Source organism: Delphinapterus leucas, chromosome 10 (assembly GCF_059928025.1).
Source record: "Delphinapterus leucas isolate spDelLeu-1000000601 "Yukka" chromosome 10, BTC_Dleu_Yukka2, whole genome shotgun sequence".
NCBI lineage: Eukaryota > Metazoa > Chordata > Mammalia > Artiodactyla > Monodontidae > Delphinapterus > Delphinapterus leucas.
In genome coordinates, this window is record NC_143138.1 from 14,250,373 (window position 1) to 14,266,779 (window position 16,407).

The 16,407-nt window shown below is 38.5% G+C and overlaps 1 protein-coding gene across 9 annotated transcripts in view; it reads left to right on the top strand.

Annotated features, from left to right (window-relative positions):
- RNF144B (ring finger protein 144B) overlaps positions 1-16,407 on the top strand; it is a 219,733-nt gene that overhangs the window by 54,212 nt on the left and 149,114 nt on the right. For 7 of the 9 annotated variants that reach the window (XM_089918401.1, XM_089918397.1, XM_089918400.1 and 4 more), the window contains 3 exons: positions 1,415-1,519; positions 11,041-11,145; positions 11,971-12,031. In XM_089918401.1, the coding sequence (XP_089774527.1) occupies positions 1,415-1,519; positions 11,041-11,145; positions 11,971-12,031 (271 nt within the window). The remainder of the gene's footprint in view (positions 1-1,414; positions 1,520-11,040; positions 11,146-11,970; positions 12,032-16,407) is intronic. The other 2 variants (XR_002646485.3, XM_089918398.1) reach the window with 1 other exon arrangement.

Consider the following 16,407-nt stretch of genomic DNA (forward strand, 5'->3'; position numbering starts at 1 on the left):
TATTGATGCCTTTTTCTTTTTTGGATATTTAGGTTATTTTCTAGTTTTTTCTGTGATAAAAAACTGACTCCTTGGAAAAGGGAATTTTTAAGTATTTACCGAGTTAAAAATATGGTTTAAATGGTTTGCCTTAGTCATTAATTCATTACTACACTGTAACAGTAACTTCAATCAGATAAATGCATGATTGTTTTTCTGAAATAATACAATTGTGATAGTTTTATTTTCAGACAGGGAAAATGCATAAAGATGGTCAATGGAAGGAAAAGATTTCACAATTATGTCATTAGGATTTATTTACTAGTTAAGCTTTTATAAAAGGTGCGACAGCAGTATTTTTAATGTAGCAGGTTGATACATAAATGTATAGTGTTGTAAAAATCAGAACCAAATTATGACTAATCATTACTTTGTAAGAGTCATTAATTTATTGACGCTTATGTATTTTGGGGGGTGTCTTCCTCAAACATTTGAGCTTGATTGTTTTTCATCATGCATATAGAAAAGAGCTCACCAATTATAAGCAAATTAGTAGAAATTGAGGAGCCAGCTTTTGAATTTCTTAAGAGTTTGATCTCCCGGAACTATGCCTTTTAATTCCCTGTGGGCCTGTGGGGATGGGTTGGAAGGGAGAAGGGAGGGGTCAGAGGTCTTCATAATGCTCTCAGTTCCTTTTCAGTCTGACTCACTTCTCCACCCAGTGCCCAAGATCCACATGCAACAGGCAATGAGTAGACCAAGTTTGTCTACGGTGTTCTACTTCTTCTCTCTGGATTTCTTATTTCCTATCCAATATTTTCTCTCCCCGGGTTCTCCTCAAACTTCCTCATCATAGCATCTACCAAGGCCTATAGTTCGGGAAAGGTCTCATTCTCCCAAATTGTCTTTGACACTTCTTCTTCCAGGTGTATTTGCTATTGAGAGTATTCATAGGGGAGCCAGTGCCTTAATCTTATTTTGATTCTGTTTGGCAAGCTCAGCACGAGGGTCACAGAGTTCTACTCCCCGGGAAATTTTGAGGGAGAGGACCACTGCGTAAAAATGGAACCGGGAAGTCATGTAAGTTAAAAAAAAAAAAAAAGTACAAAGAAGGCTTTTGCCATTAGTGCAAAAGAACATTTCTCCTTTTCCCAATCTATGGTGGGTAAAATGTGTGAGCATACAGGCATTGACTTGTTGCCTTGGATAAACTCAGTATTCTTAAGACGAAGTCATACATAATTAATTACCTGTCTGCATTCTTTCCAGAGTGATGGCTCTTAGTATTATTCACACTCATGATAACTTATGTTTCCTGAGTACAAGAGCCCTAGGTCTGCCAATTAAGGAAGAAGAGGCAGTGGCGGTTATATAACCTTGGTGCTTCTGTAATGTGGTGGGTAATTATCTGTCTTTTTTTCTTCTTAACTCCTAGTGTCTGAAACAGTACATGCAGCTGGCAATCCGAGAAGGATGTGGGTCTCCCATCACTTGCCCTGACATGGTGTGCCTAAACCACGGGACCCTACAGGAAGCTGAGGTATGGATGACTGCACTGATTTTTCCCTCTTTCCTGTTGACATGATTTCCTACGATCTTGACTCTTTATGTACTTCTCTGCCAGGGAGTCTAGAAACAAAATACAGAGGTTAACTTTTTTTTTTTTTTAAAGATCATGTTTTATTTACTTTTTTATTTTAATTAATTAATTTATTCATTTATTTTTGGCTGCATTGGGTCTTCATTGCTGGGCGCACACGGGCTTTCTCTAGTTGTGGAGAGCGGGGGCTACTCTTCGTTGGGGTGCGCGGGCTTCTCATTGCAGTGGCTTCTCGTGTTGCGGAGCATGGGCTCTAGGCACGCGGGCTTCAGTAGTTGTGGCTCGCGGGCTCTAGAGCGCAGGCTCAGTAGTTGTGGCGCACGGGCTCAGCTGCTCCACAGCATGTGGGAGCTTCCCGGACCAGGGCTCAAACCCGTGTCCCCTGCATTGGCAGGCGGATTCTTAATCACTGTGCTACCAGGGAAGTCCCCAGAGGTTAACTTTTTAAAAGAGTACTTTACTGCTACATACCTTGGATTCTTTATAGAAACTGTTAAAGCTGTTACTTACTTTGGTTCTATTTCTAAATGCCCTCTGATTGTTGAAGAAGCTCTAGAATAGGCTAAGGTGCTAGAAATTTACCAAATGGGAGGTTTGGAGGCTGAATAGTCAGGGGCCTTATCTGAATAGTCAGATAAGGTGACAGATTAGCCACGGTTATAGATAATATAAATTATTGTGATTCTGCAGAGGTAGCCTGAGTTGAACCATTTCCAAAGAGCAGAGAAAAGCCTTTCATTCAATATTTATCAGGCATGGAAATGTCTTTTTTGAGTGAGTTCTTCTCCCACTGTATTAAGACTGTGATGTATCTCTTTCCTTTGTTTTTTCAATCCCTGATTAGTAGCTTGCCCTTAAATCTGCTTTTAACCTTCTGGCCCTGCTCACTTTAAATCTTGTCTGTGTTCATGTAGTTGCTTTCTTAGCCAGTATACCATCTAATCCTTTCAACAGACTTATAAAACTGAAGCCCAGAGTGTCTAAGTAATTTGCCCAAGAGTGCATATCTAAAAAGCAGAAGAGCTAGAATTCCAATCCAATACTTTCTGACAAATTACATGGCTTTAAGAGTAGAACTAGGTAGATAAATAGAAATGCATGATAAAGGACTTGATAATTGAAAGCCCAACAGAGTGCATATATGTGTATAGAGATATAGGTGTGTGGATATGTATGTATGTGGATACGTAAACACGATACATACACACACATATGCTTTGTATACAAATATATATGCTTTACATACATATCCTTTGCTTTGTACGCAAAGCAGTCAGAAAGATGTTATAGACCATATTTAAACCAATCTGCATCTGAGCGCCCTGTGTTTAGCTTATGAAATATCGGGTAAGTGGTACAATTGAGCTTGAAGTGTTTTGGGGGGAAGAATAAAAGGAATACATAATGGTTTAGAAGTTGTTCATTTTAGGAAAATCATGAAATAAATTGAATTTTTAAAATAAAAAGGCAGTATTGAATATGTACATCCTGTGGTGAGAAATTTGTGTGAGTAATGGGTAGAGGAAATTAAAATGGGGAAAAATTAGGTTATCTACCAAGAATACTATTGATCTGTGCAGCTTGGAAGTGGTTTTTAAAATGAGACCCAGATCTGCAGGAGCATCTTTCTATACATAAGCCTTCCAGGGAGTATGCTTCCTTTTGTTTACTGAGTGTACAATGTGCCAGGCCCTGTTCTGGGCCAGGACAGAGAGGTGAATAAGACAGTCCCAGTGCTGTCCTCCTGGAGCTTCTGATCTAGCAGGGAGACATTATACTGATAAAGAGCCAGATAATTATAAGAGGAAAAAGTGTGAGACGGAACAGGCAGCAAGAGCCGTGTCTGCCATGGAATCTTATTTAATTCATGTATGCAAAATCTATTAAACATAAATGAAGTGACGTTTCTAAACAAGCCTTTGAAATTAATCCCAGTCTCTCTTCTAGATAAGCCTACAGGTGTCTATTTACATCTAACTAAAATTAAAGTTAGAGATTCATTCCTTTGTTTGCACTGATCACATTTTAAGTACTCAGTAGCTACATGTGGCTTGTGGCTACCAGGTTAGACAGCACAGAACAGAACATTTCCATCTTTGCAGAAAGCTCATTACATAGTGGCGTTCTAGACTTTGAATGAATGGTAACCATTCGCCATTGACACTTTGGATATCAAATGTTAGGGCTAATGTTGTACAGATGAATGAAGACAGGCCATGGTTTGTCTGAGAGATCTCTAGAACAGTCTAACTTTTCTGGTTTTCTTAGTATAGACATTCCCTGGTCATCTTCCCCTGTAGTTCTCTTCTCCTTAATCCTTACTTTTCCCTCTGTTCACGTGCTTATTCACACTTCCCTAGTGCTGATTCCTTTTACCCAGCTTTGCTCGAAAAACAATTTTACTTTTAGGCTGCATTAAAAGCAAATAAACCCATAATGGCTCTTAAAAATGACAAAAGGCTATTTGAAAAACAGAACGAAAACATACTCCAAACTAAACTATGGTACTTCTTACATTCTCCAAAGTCTGTTTCCCATTAGGTAAGTAAGAGACACTCCAGGACATTAAAGGACCGTTTCTGTACTCGTAGGTCTGGCTAAGAGCCTGACTGAAGATGGGCATGAATTATAGTAATCAAATGTTCTTAATTAACTTGCCACTATTTTTTTTTTTCAGAGTAAAAAAATGTGGTGGTGGTGGTGATTGTCTCTCATTTTTGAACTGAGAAATGAGTAGGTTATAATGGAGCTATTGGTGGCTTCGACAGTTTATATGGGACTATTCCTTTCAAAGCAAATACCTTACACACATGAGCTTGGGCTGTACCATCTCCCTTTCTGACTTGACCTCAAGCTTTTCTCATATACAGTTATTATTATTCTGTCACGTAGCTCTTAATCTAGATATTATTGAGTATATCACAATGGGGCTTATCGACATTGTGCTCGACTGGATTCTGTCTCTATGACTGCTTCTTCCGTCATTTAAAAAAGTATTTATTTGTATAGGTAACACATAAATATACTTTGCTTGTTAAAAAAGAATAATTCTGGTTAAGGCTGAGGTTCCCTTTGTGCTGTAGCTATTTATAGTACGATACATGGTTCTTCACCGTTCATTGTCTTACAACATGTATGTAAGTATAAAAATTTTCATCTTCAAAGGACACCTCTGAATGCTTTCCTATGTAGGTCTAGCTCACAAAGTTGACTGTGCTTCATATGTGTGTCTCCTGCAAGCTGTAATGCTCCCAAATTGGCTCAGTTGTGGCTCTGCCCCTTCACTTCTATTTATCAGGAGTAGCTTCATCAGCAAAGCATTCAATGCCCAACCCAAATACTATTTACGTAAGAAACAGCAGAAAGGGCAGCTTCCCTTCAATGTCATGGAAGCTGGCGGGAGTCAGTGACTGGAGGACTTGTGCCCTAGAGGCGCAATTACTGGGACCCCGGGGGAAAAGGAAAACCTTACTTGCGTCATCTGGTACTTTCAGCTGTTGCTCAGCGGCGTTTCGAATGCACTTGATCCAGGAATCTTGTCCAACATGGAATTATGAAAGGCAGGACACAGATGGTTGGTCCTGATAGCATTTCTTCAGGCAAGGCCTTTGCTTGAAGTTAGTAGCCCTGTTAAAAAGGTGATGACTCATTTAAGCAGTTTCCTTACTGTGTTAGGGAAGTAACATACCACCACAGGGAGAACCTGACCCATTTGTCTGGACCATGTCAAATTTGAGTGGCGAGGGACTTCCCTGGTGGTGCAGCGGTTAAGAATCCGCCTGCCAGGGCAGGCGACACAGGTTCAATCCCTGGTCCGGCAAGATCCCACATGCCGCAGAGCAACTAAGCCTGTGCGCCACAACTACTGAGCCTGCGCTCTAGAGCCCGAGAGCTACAACTACTGAGCCCACGCACCACAACTACTGAAGCCCGCGCACCCTAGAGCCCATGCGCTGCAACGAAGAGTAGCTCCCACTCGCTGCAACTAGAGAAAACCCGCATGCAGCAACAAAGACCCAACGCAGCCAAAAATAAATTTAAAAGAATACATATTAAAAAAAAAATTTTAAGTGGAGCACATACCTACCATTACACGGCCTGAGAAGTTGAACTTCTACCCCTTGCCAGCTGGCAGTGGATGGCAGGGAACAGCTTCTCACCCACCAATACTCCTACCAGGTCCTGGGGCACTGACATGACCTGCCTTTACTGCTGGCGCCACAGCACATACCCAGAGGATGAATGGGTGCAGCTGTTCTTGTCAAGAACGGGAGCTCCAGAATTGATATAGGAAGGGATTTAGGGTGGGGCACTGTGGAAGGACTGGGATGGGGGGATGGAGGAGTGGAGTGCCAAGAAATTTGAAGTTATATTTGCAAAATAAACACAGTTTTTACTCATATCACGTGTTTGTTTACGGTGGCTTATGTAAAGGCTGCTGGAATTATAAGAGATCCAGTTGTTCCCCCCAAATCACCCTTTAGCACTGTCTCCACTTGCCATCTTTTCATTTAACTCTTTTATCCCCCCATTATCTGAGTATGAAGCTGGGGCAGAGGAAAAATGAGGATGCCCAGGCAAGTGTCCATATCGATGTGTCTGTAGTTTAAGGACCTGAATGAGAAGGGACTGAGCATGTCTATAAACAACCTTTGACTGTGTTCCCTGTTGGCTGGAGAAGAATAAAACTTTGGGGTGGCACAGGATAAAGGAACCTGCCATGCTGGAGTTAATAGATGTTTTTGAGATTCCAAGCTGAATTTTGTCTTAGAACATATTTAAAACGTTGTTTGAGGGCCCGCATGCAGCAGCGAGGACCCAATGCAGCCAAAAATAAATAAATAAATGATTTTTTAAAAAAAAAAGTTACAGCTATATAATTTTTTTTAAAACTGCATATAAGTGGAGAGTAATGTTTCTAAGCTTCTCCTTTAAGTAAAGGCAAATATAAGAAGAGTCAGCAGCGGTGGGGTGAACGTGTCACGTGGATGTGCACGTGGGCATACCCCTTTTACTCATTGATGGGCTGAGGGAGAGAGGCGGGGGATGATGTGGGAAGATGTACTGAGGCCTCTGCAGAACAGGTGGAAAAAGAAGAGCGAAAGCAGCCCTTTCTGAAAGATTCCTGGCCCTGGAATTCCAGGTCTCCTCCATCTTTTGCTTCCCCCAATGGGCCATACCTTCCGGCTCTCAGACAATGATGCCCTCTTGTTTTTTCAGCTAGGATTTGATAGCTAGTGTGAGCTTGGTTTATTACAGTCATATGAATGGGTGGATGGGCCAGTTTTTATTTTCTGGGTTGTGATGGGAAACATTCTTATTTTCTGTGTTAATGTGATAGGGCACTTATCCATAAGGCCAGTACTATTTCTCTTACCAGTATTTTTGCAAGTCACAGCCCTTCAAAAATTGCCAAAACCTTGACATGCTGTAATGATCAATTTCTGTGGTCAATTTCATCTCCAGATGTACTGATCTTTTGTATTCTATGTTCAGCCTGTTCCTTTAATTTTTCAGAGCAACCATAGCAGAAGTATGACTTAAAGGGTCAAACCTAAGTAGAGTCCAGCCTATTTTTTCCCTCTTCTGTCCTGGCTTTCCAGACCTTGATGGGTAGTACATACATGAAAGCCAATCCCTAGCTTTTGTGTTTTAACCATTTTATTTTTCTAACTAAAAGACAGCATATATTGTATTTATCAATATAATGAGAACACACTGTGTAGCATTCATGCTTCTCTGGCAAGCAGGCTTCCCTGTCTGCTCTTTCTTTTCCTTTGGTTTTTGTAGGGTTTGTGTCAATGTAGGTGGTGATGCCTGCTCAAACATCATGGTCATAGTTAGTAATGGTCCACAAGGGTGTGCCTTTTTGTTTCTTCTCATTTGTGGATTTTAGCTATATCCAATTAACTGTTATATATAATAGTTCCAGCACCCCACATATACGTATATTCTGAATTCCCTGCCTATGCTCTGCTGTAGGTGGAGGGGGGTGAAAAAGTGAAGACTTTCATCAGAGTAGGAACTGGGTATTGAATAAATACCCCCAGGTTCATTTTTAACAACAGCAACAAAAAAGACAGTGATTGCAGGTAATTAGTAGCCTTTTGGTGTTATTATTCTGATATTATTGTTTTTATTCTATTAAAATGAAACTGAATTTGCCTTCTCTTTGAATGAAAATTTTTTTTCTTTTTGGAAAGTTTCAATAGTGATGAGAAGAAAACGTGGTCTTTGGATAGGAGGAGAGGAAAATTTTTGTTTAACAGGTAGGTTAGTACAAATTTCAAAGGACAAATAATGAAAAATCACTTTAAATCAAGTTCAGGATATTATAGTAGTTGATTTGAGGGGGGGTGTTCTCTCAATAGATGAGAAAATACTTAGAAATTTCTGTTTCTAAGAAATATGAGTCTGGTTAGTAATGGATTAGAACTCACTGAATAAAATAAGCCATGTTAGTCTATATCGACCTAAATAAATAAATGAATAAACAAATACATGAGGGATAAGGGACAACTCTTACTTATAATAGAATTCTAATTAATAAATGCAGAAATGAATGATGGAAATAGAAAATCATTATTAAGCAAGTAACACAGTGATAATTATTATAGGCAAGAATTATTGATAGATACAAAAATAAGTGGGAAAACGTATGATGAAAAACAGTGTATTTGCAGAATCTCAAAATATCTCACTACAGGATACTTGCTGGTTACAAAGGGTAGAGAAATCTGGCAGATATCACCTTAATCAAGTTAAAAAGTTAACATCGACAGTAATGAGACAGATTGTCCTCATGTATCTCCTGATGACGCAACATCACTTCTGTGATATTCTTGCTAAAAATGCAGAGCCTCAGCCTAATCATGAGAAGGCATCAGACAAACCCACATTGGAGAACATTGTACAAAATAAGTGACCTGGACTCTTCAAACATGTCAAGGTCATAAGAGCCAAAAACAGGCTGAGGAACTTCCATAGACTGGAGAAGGCTAAGGAGACGTGGCAACTAAATGCAAGGTGGTATCCTGAATTGGATCTTGGACTGAAAAAAAAAAAGACATTAGTGGGACAATTTGTGAAGTTTGAATATGGACTACAGATTAATTATTTTGTATCAATGTAAATTTTATTATTTTAATAATTAACTATGGTTATGTAAGGTGTTCCCATTAGAAGTTGGGGGAATGGCATTTAGGAACTTTATACAATTTTTTGCAACTTTTTGTAAGTCTAAAATTATTTCAAAATAAAAAGGTGTCTTGGTGTGGTTTTGAATGATTTGGAATTTGTTTGTTGGCAGGAAGAGGATAATTGAATACATAAGACACCTCATTATATATAATCTCTTTTATTATTCTCTAGGATTTTCAGTTTTGCAATCAATCTTAGTGTCCTTTTGATTTGTTTCTTTTTTCTAAGCAGTAGCCCCTTAACCTGTGGGCTGATTGAACCTTCAGTAATCATCCTAACACATTTATTTCAATTTTATAATTGTAAAGACCTCGAGCAATAATAACTTAGCTCCAAATAGTAACAGAACCAGGAATTTAATACTCTGGATCAGCTTTTTTTTTTTTTTTTTAACTGGGTTCAGCTTTCTCTCATCTAAAGTCAAAGTATATAAAAATATTTCAGAAAATTACCTCTAATCTATGAAATCTAAAAAATGATAAGATCAAGGAATAGATCTTTTTCTAAACTTATATGTACATATTGCCTCCTGAGTAACTTAAGTTTCTTGAAGTCAGCTTTGGTATCTCCGTCCTCTTTTGTATCCCAAGCTTCCAGCCAATGCTTTGCCTGTAATAGACTCTCAATGAGTATATGGAAAAGAAGTCCAGGAGGTAGGGGCTGGAGAGTAGACTGGTGTGTTTTGTGTTAACTTTATTCCAAAAGGATCAAACAGTGAGTGTGATGGAACTAACTTTTTGAGTGAGTGAGAAGTGATGGAACTAACTTTTTTGATCACACATTTCAATAGAAAAATTGATATACCATATTAAGACCTAATTCCATACAAACCTTTGAGCTATAAAATAATAAATAGGAGATACAAGGTAGAGTAAGAGACAAAAAGTTAGAGACCTCTGACTTCCCTGTTGGCAGTAATGTGTCCTCGGATGAAATTTATCTTTCTAATTTAAAATTAACTTCCATCACTATCATTGTTGACTTTTTACTGCATTAATTTCTGTCCTTTTTCTCATTAGAATTTCATTTGTGTCTAAAATATCTCCTGTTTGCTTTGTCTTCCATCAACTCCGTTGGACTTAGCTGTTATATAAATTGCTTGTCATTGAAAAAAATCATAATTTTTAGGGGTTGCCTTTCAGGGGTTTGAAGAAGGTCTTCATCAGCCCAGAAACTATTTTAGGTGGTGGCAGTTAGAGTACAAACAAGACTGTCCCATAGAATCAAAGACCTCAAGTAGCTTCTTTTGGGGGGGGGGGGCGTGTTGTTAAAAATAGATTTCTAGAATATCACTGAGGTCTCTCAGGCCCAGATGATATCATTCCCCAAGTACCATTGGCCCAAAAGTTTATGTCGTATTAGAGTATTTGTCCTCCACCTGCAGTGAATCAGTGACTAAGTCAAGAATTATACTCTGATTCTTAATGCCTCCGATCTCTTCACGAGCCTGTACCTTCTGTCTCCAACTCTGCATTTTATTTGAGACACCTTTGTCTTTCAGGAAAGATGTCCACATAGTATTATAACAGATGAAACAAAACTGGCTTTCAGTATGAGAAAAGCCTAGCCATACTTTTAAAAAAATTATGGTAAAATACACATCATGTAAAATTAACCATGATTTTTTTTTCCAGTGATTGCTAAGGAGCTTTTATTTAAGGTGCCAGATGAAAATGCAACATTTTCCCCCAACTGGAAAAAATGTTAGAACTAAATTTACATTTTAGGAGATTTTACTTGGCACATAGAAGACTGAACTTGCCCATTTTGTGGTTCTTCACACATTTTAGCTAACTTAGTTTAATTCATTTGCAAAATAAACAAGTTGAATTTTTTTGTGAGGGGGAGAATTGTTTTCATTCCCTTTTAAAATATATTTGTTAAATAACATTTTAGATGCCTCATTTTTAAGGGTTTTCTCAAAGCAGACTTCCTTCCATTAGTTGCAAGAACTTTCATCTAGATATATTTTATACCAAAAATATGTCATGTTTTACAGCTGGAATTGCCAAGGCTAAGACTGTGTCCTTTATCAACTTGCCGAATGTCTGAAAACCTAATCTAAAGTCCTTTGATTTTCTCAGTTACAAGTCTTTTAAGCAATGTCAATATATTTATATGTTGACGTCAGTGGAATTATTATTTTTAGAATGCCAGTTTAAGAGCAGTTAGCTTTTCCTGCATCTGCCTTTGAAATGCAATTTAAAAATGATTAATCTGAAATGTCATTTAGTTAGATGTGAATCACTGTTTTTTCCTAGTGGCATCTGAAATGGAAGTGGGAGTCTAGCCACAAGAAATATCTCAGGCATTTCTTTTCTACCAGGGCATGGATGGCAATGAATGATCACCAAAGACCCCATGAGGTGATTTTTGTCAGAAGAAATGATTTTTCTGTTGCTTAGAAAGTACTCTTTCCTAGGTGATTAATGAAGTTCTCATTTTTCCTGAGACAGTATCTACCTGATCTTAGTCTTAGCTTATCTTAGCCTAGTCTTAGTTCTTAGATTAGAACTATAATCTTTTTTTGTTGTTAGTCACCCCAGCTACTCCCTACACTTGAATCTTCAGGCTTTGTTTAAAGAATGATGTCCAGTAGAACTATAATCTTTTAAAAATGTCTTAAGGGCTTCCCTGGTGGCGCAGTGGTTGAGAGTCCACCTGCCGATGCAGGGAACACGGGTTCGTGCCCCGGTCCGGGAAGATCCCACATGCCGCGGAGCGGCTGGGCCCGTGAGCCATGGCCGCTGAGCCTGCGTTTCCAGAGCCTGTGCTCTGCAACGGGAGAGGCCACAACAGTGAGAGGCCGCGTACCGCAAAAAAATAAATAAAAATAAAAATGTCTTAAAAGAGAAGAGGAGTATCATTTGTATACGTGCCCAGATAATTTGGGAAGTCCAAAAATTTGGTTGTCTGGTCCTGTTAGATGCTGATAAAAGAACAGGAGGTGATCACTGAGTTCTGTAACTGATGCCTTGAGCAGCGAATCCTAGCCATGGCAGAGGACTGGGGATGATTTGGGAATTGCTGCTTCTGTTACTGCATGAACAGTATAAGGAAAAAGAAGTTTGTGGACAGCTGGTATAGAGAGGATACAGTAAGCCAAACAAGAAAAAGGGATCATAAAAAGACTGGTAACTCAGGGCTCTGTGATGACTGAAATCTCACCTCTTAAATGTCTCTGCTTTCAGATTGCCTGTTTGGTATCTGTGGATCAGTTTCAGCTTTATCAGCGGTTAAAATCTGAACGAGGTATGTAAACACTCTTCTTTTTATCCTGATGGTGAATGTGGTTTTACATGTGACCTCTTAATCCTAACCTGTGTGGAAGATTAAGGCAGCTGTGAGCTGTCAGAAAAGCCACCAGGGTACTCAGAAAAAGACAAACGGTAATTGCAACATAAAATTTCAACTTTCTCAGCCACAGCCAGGAAAAAAAAAATGCAGACTGGCAGGAAACAGAACTTTCCTTATGTTGGTTGTTTTGTATTTTTAATTGGGCTCACGTGAGAGAAGTTCTGCAAAAGTTGGGTAGTTTCACAATAACAGTACGACAAAGAAAGTGACCCTCAAAATGGGTTTTACCACCAACTTCCCTGCTCTTGAAGATCACTTCAAAACATTCATCCATCCAAACATTTTCACTGCTCATTGTAATAGTCACCGTTTGTTCTTGTTCAGTCAGAGTGATGGCTGAGTAATCATTCTAATGCTATTTCCAATGTATTGGACTAATTTTCTTTCTGACTTTAGACTTGGGGTAATTTATATAGCTTTTCTATTTGTACTGCCTTTTTATCTGTAGGAATTATTTTTTGGTGTACTTTTCCATATCTGAGAAGTAGAAGAAAATTGTTTCCTCTGGAACTCATAGGCCTCGTTGAGTATATAAAATCAACTCTAATCTAGCATGAATGTACAGTTTTCTGATTGCTACCTTTTTAATCTGGATTAATAAAGTCTAGCGGTAAGAGGGTAGGGGAAGAAATGAACATTTTTTTTTAATGTGCCAGTAAATTTGGTAAACAATTTATCTCATTTAATTTTTGCAATTACCCTGACAGATAATTCTTACATGAAAAAATAAAAAAGAGCATGTGGAGCATAAAGGGGGTAAGAATAGGAATATTCACAGGAGAATCGCAGGATGACGTTCACTACCTTTGACCAAAGTTTGGTTCAGTCTCACAGGCTTATTTTTTTTCAGCAAGCCAAAAGCAGATTCATCTCTCATGGGTATATCATTTAACTAAATTTATAAGACTGATATATGGAGTTTATTTAAAAATTCTTGGACTACATTACTTGAATTACATTTTTGCCCTATAGGAAGATGCAAAAAGGATGTTGTGGAACATAGAATCAGAACCAGAAGAGTCAAATGAATTTTAGGTTTAATGGACGAAGACATAGCCTGATACGCCATCTACACTGTCCTGTGTAGATTCTGAGCTAACTAGAGGAATTAATGATGGGGTAGTTTATATTGGCCCTCCCTAATCCATCCACGTGGGCTGATTAGGTTGAGCATTATAACATCAGATGCTGGTGAATGGTATCAGACATCTGCCCTGCCATTTTCCCATTTTATCCCAATATCCTCCATTATAAAAATAAATTACTGCTGGAACATAGGCATTAACCCTGTGGATGGATGTGGCTGGTAGCAGTGCCATGATTTGAGGGCTCTTACCTGGAGGAAGTCAAAGGAGTTAGGCTGGATTTTCAGACTTCTTAAATGGTGAGACCTGTCAATCTCACCAGTCCCACTCAGTAACCAGGGCTCAGCCCGTTTATAGGGTTCCCTTGCCCCAGATGCATCTCTCCTCCAGACCATCGACCTCCTCCCCACCCACACATTGCCCCATCTTGTCAGTAGCAGGCCTTATTCCTCATTGTTTACAAACATTTTATTAAATAAAATGTCTTTTGCAATTAATTAGACAGATTCTAATAGTATCAGGAATTAAAACTTTCTGTGAGTTGGTTCTCACTGATGAATATAAATTTTTAGTGTATTCTAAAAATAGTGGCTAAGAGCCTGTGTGGGGATGCAGGCTCCACCCCTTACTAGCTGTGTGACCTTAATTTCTGTACCTCAATTTTTCACCTGTAAAATGTGGATATTAATAGTCCCTATACCACGGGGTTCAGATGAGGATTAAATGAATTAATACATATAAAACACCTCCTTGAGTACTTCCTGTGTCTCAGTGTTCAAAATATTAGGTTGTTGGTAATAAAAATGCTAATAACTTAAAGTATATTCACTGTTCTGCTTCTGTTCCCTTTTTTCTAAGATGAGACAATCATAACATTCTCTAGGAGATATCCTCATATTGAAATAGATGTTATGATTGTCTTGTCAATGGGATGAGAACACTTGAAATTAATTGGCCACATCCATTTTTTTTGGTATTGTACATTCTGTGAGTTTGGAAACATTTATGATGATATGTATCTACCAATACAGCATCATACAGAGTAGTTTCACTGCCCTGAAAATCCTCTGTGCTCTGCCTGTTTGTCCCTTCCTCCCCCTTAACCCCTGGCAACCACTGATCTTTTTACTGTCTTCATAATTTTGCCCTTTCCAGAATGTTATATAATTGCAATCAAACAGTATGTAGCCTTCTCAGATTGGCTTCTTTCGCTTAGTAATATGCAGGTAAGTGCCCTATCCATCTTTACAATAGGAATAGCCTTGTCATATGCGAGGTGCACATGGAAGATTATTGGCCAGGACTCTTACTCTGCCCCGGATAGTGCTTGGATAGATGCTACCACACTTTGCCTTGTGACTTGGACTTTTCGAGGTTCTTGTTTTCAACCCTACTTCTGACTGTCTTATTTCTTCATTAGATGTGATAATATATTCAGTCTGGTTACAAGTTAAGCAGGTTTTGGAGTCAGTCTTTTTTTATAGGTGGTCTTCCATATATCTGATGCATTATAGATCAAATAGTTTTACTCATACATGGAATTTATTTTTTCTCTCAAGTTCTAGGCAGATGCCCCATACAGATGCCATGAATTGACAACTGATTTTATTATTCATATTTTATAGATGAAGAAACTGAAAACTGGAGAGATTGAGACTTGCTTAGGACCACATAGGTGTGTCCAAGCTTCCTCATCTATAAAATGTTTTGAATTCTATAATTTTTTATTGTAAAATAAATACAACATAAAATTTACCACTTCACCATCTTAGGTGTACAATTCAATGGCATTAAGAACATTCACGATGCTGTGCGGCCATCACCACCATCCACTTGCTAAACTTTTGTCACCCTAAGCAGAAAACCTATAACAATTAAACAATAATTTTCCATTCCCCTCTTCTCCCAGCCCCTGATAACCTCTAATCTACTTTCTAGCCTGTGAATTTGCAGTCTAGACATTTCATATAAGTGGAATCATACAGTATTTTCCTTTTGTGTCTGGCTTATTTCACTTAGTATAATGTTTTGAAGGTTCATCCACGTTGTAGCATGTATCAGAACTTCTTTTTATGGCTAAATAATATTCCATTGTGTACATATACCACATTTTGTTTATCCATTCATCTATTGATGGACATTTGGCTTGTTTCCACCTTTTGGTTGTTGCAAATAATGCTACAGTGAACATTGGGGTACAATCCCTACTTTCGATTCTTTTGGGTACGTAGCTAGCAGTGGAATTGCTGGGTCATATGGCAATTCTATGTTTAGTTTTTGAGGAACTGCCAAACTGTAAAACTCTGTAATTTAATTAGACATTTATACTATTGTAAAGGATGGAAGTATTTTTTAATTTATTTTTTATTTAAAAAGATTTTTTTGTCTGCATTGGTTCTTTGTTGCTGCATGTGTGCTTTCTCTAGTTGCAGCGAGTGGAGGCTACTCTTTGTTGTGGTGCACAGGCTTCTCATTGCGGTGACTTCTCTTGTTGCAGAGCACGGGCTCTAGGCGTGCAGGCTTCAGTAGTTGCAGCACGTGTTCTCTAGGCACGGCACGTGGGCCCTAGAGCGCACGGGCATCAGTAGTTGCGGTGTGTGGGCTCAGTCGCTGTGGCTCGCGGGCTCTAGAGCACATGGGCTTAGTTGCCCCATGGCATGTGGGATCTTCCTGGACCAGGGCTCGAACCCGTGTCCCCTGCATTGGCAGGCAGATTCTTAACCATTGCACCACCAAGGTAGTCCCGTATGGAAGTATTTTAAATTTGGAAATTTGTTAAATCTGATGATGATTTGGTTCAACTTCCTCATTTTATAAAAAAGGAAACTGAGACCCAGAGACGTTTTGATCTTAGGTGATTTTGGAAGGCAATTTGTACTCATGTAATTCTTCCTCAGCATCCATTATAAATAATTATTATTAGAAAATAGACATTCCAAGTAAGAATAAGTTTAATAACATTCCAAGTAAGAATAATTCTTAATTCCAAGTAAGAATTAAGTAAATGCAGTTTACTTGATAGGAATAATCTTTATCTAAATTGTATACCTCCGTTTTACATAATAGACTTCGTATTCACCTCTAACTCAACACTTACCAGCTAGGTGACTTTGAGGTCTATGTCATGAAAATATTTTATGTGGAACTCTTTAAGAGGGGATCTTGAGATGTATTAAATACTAATAT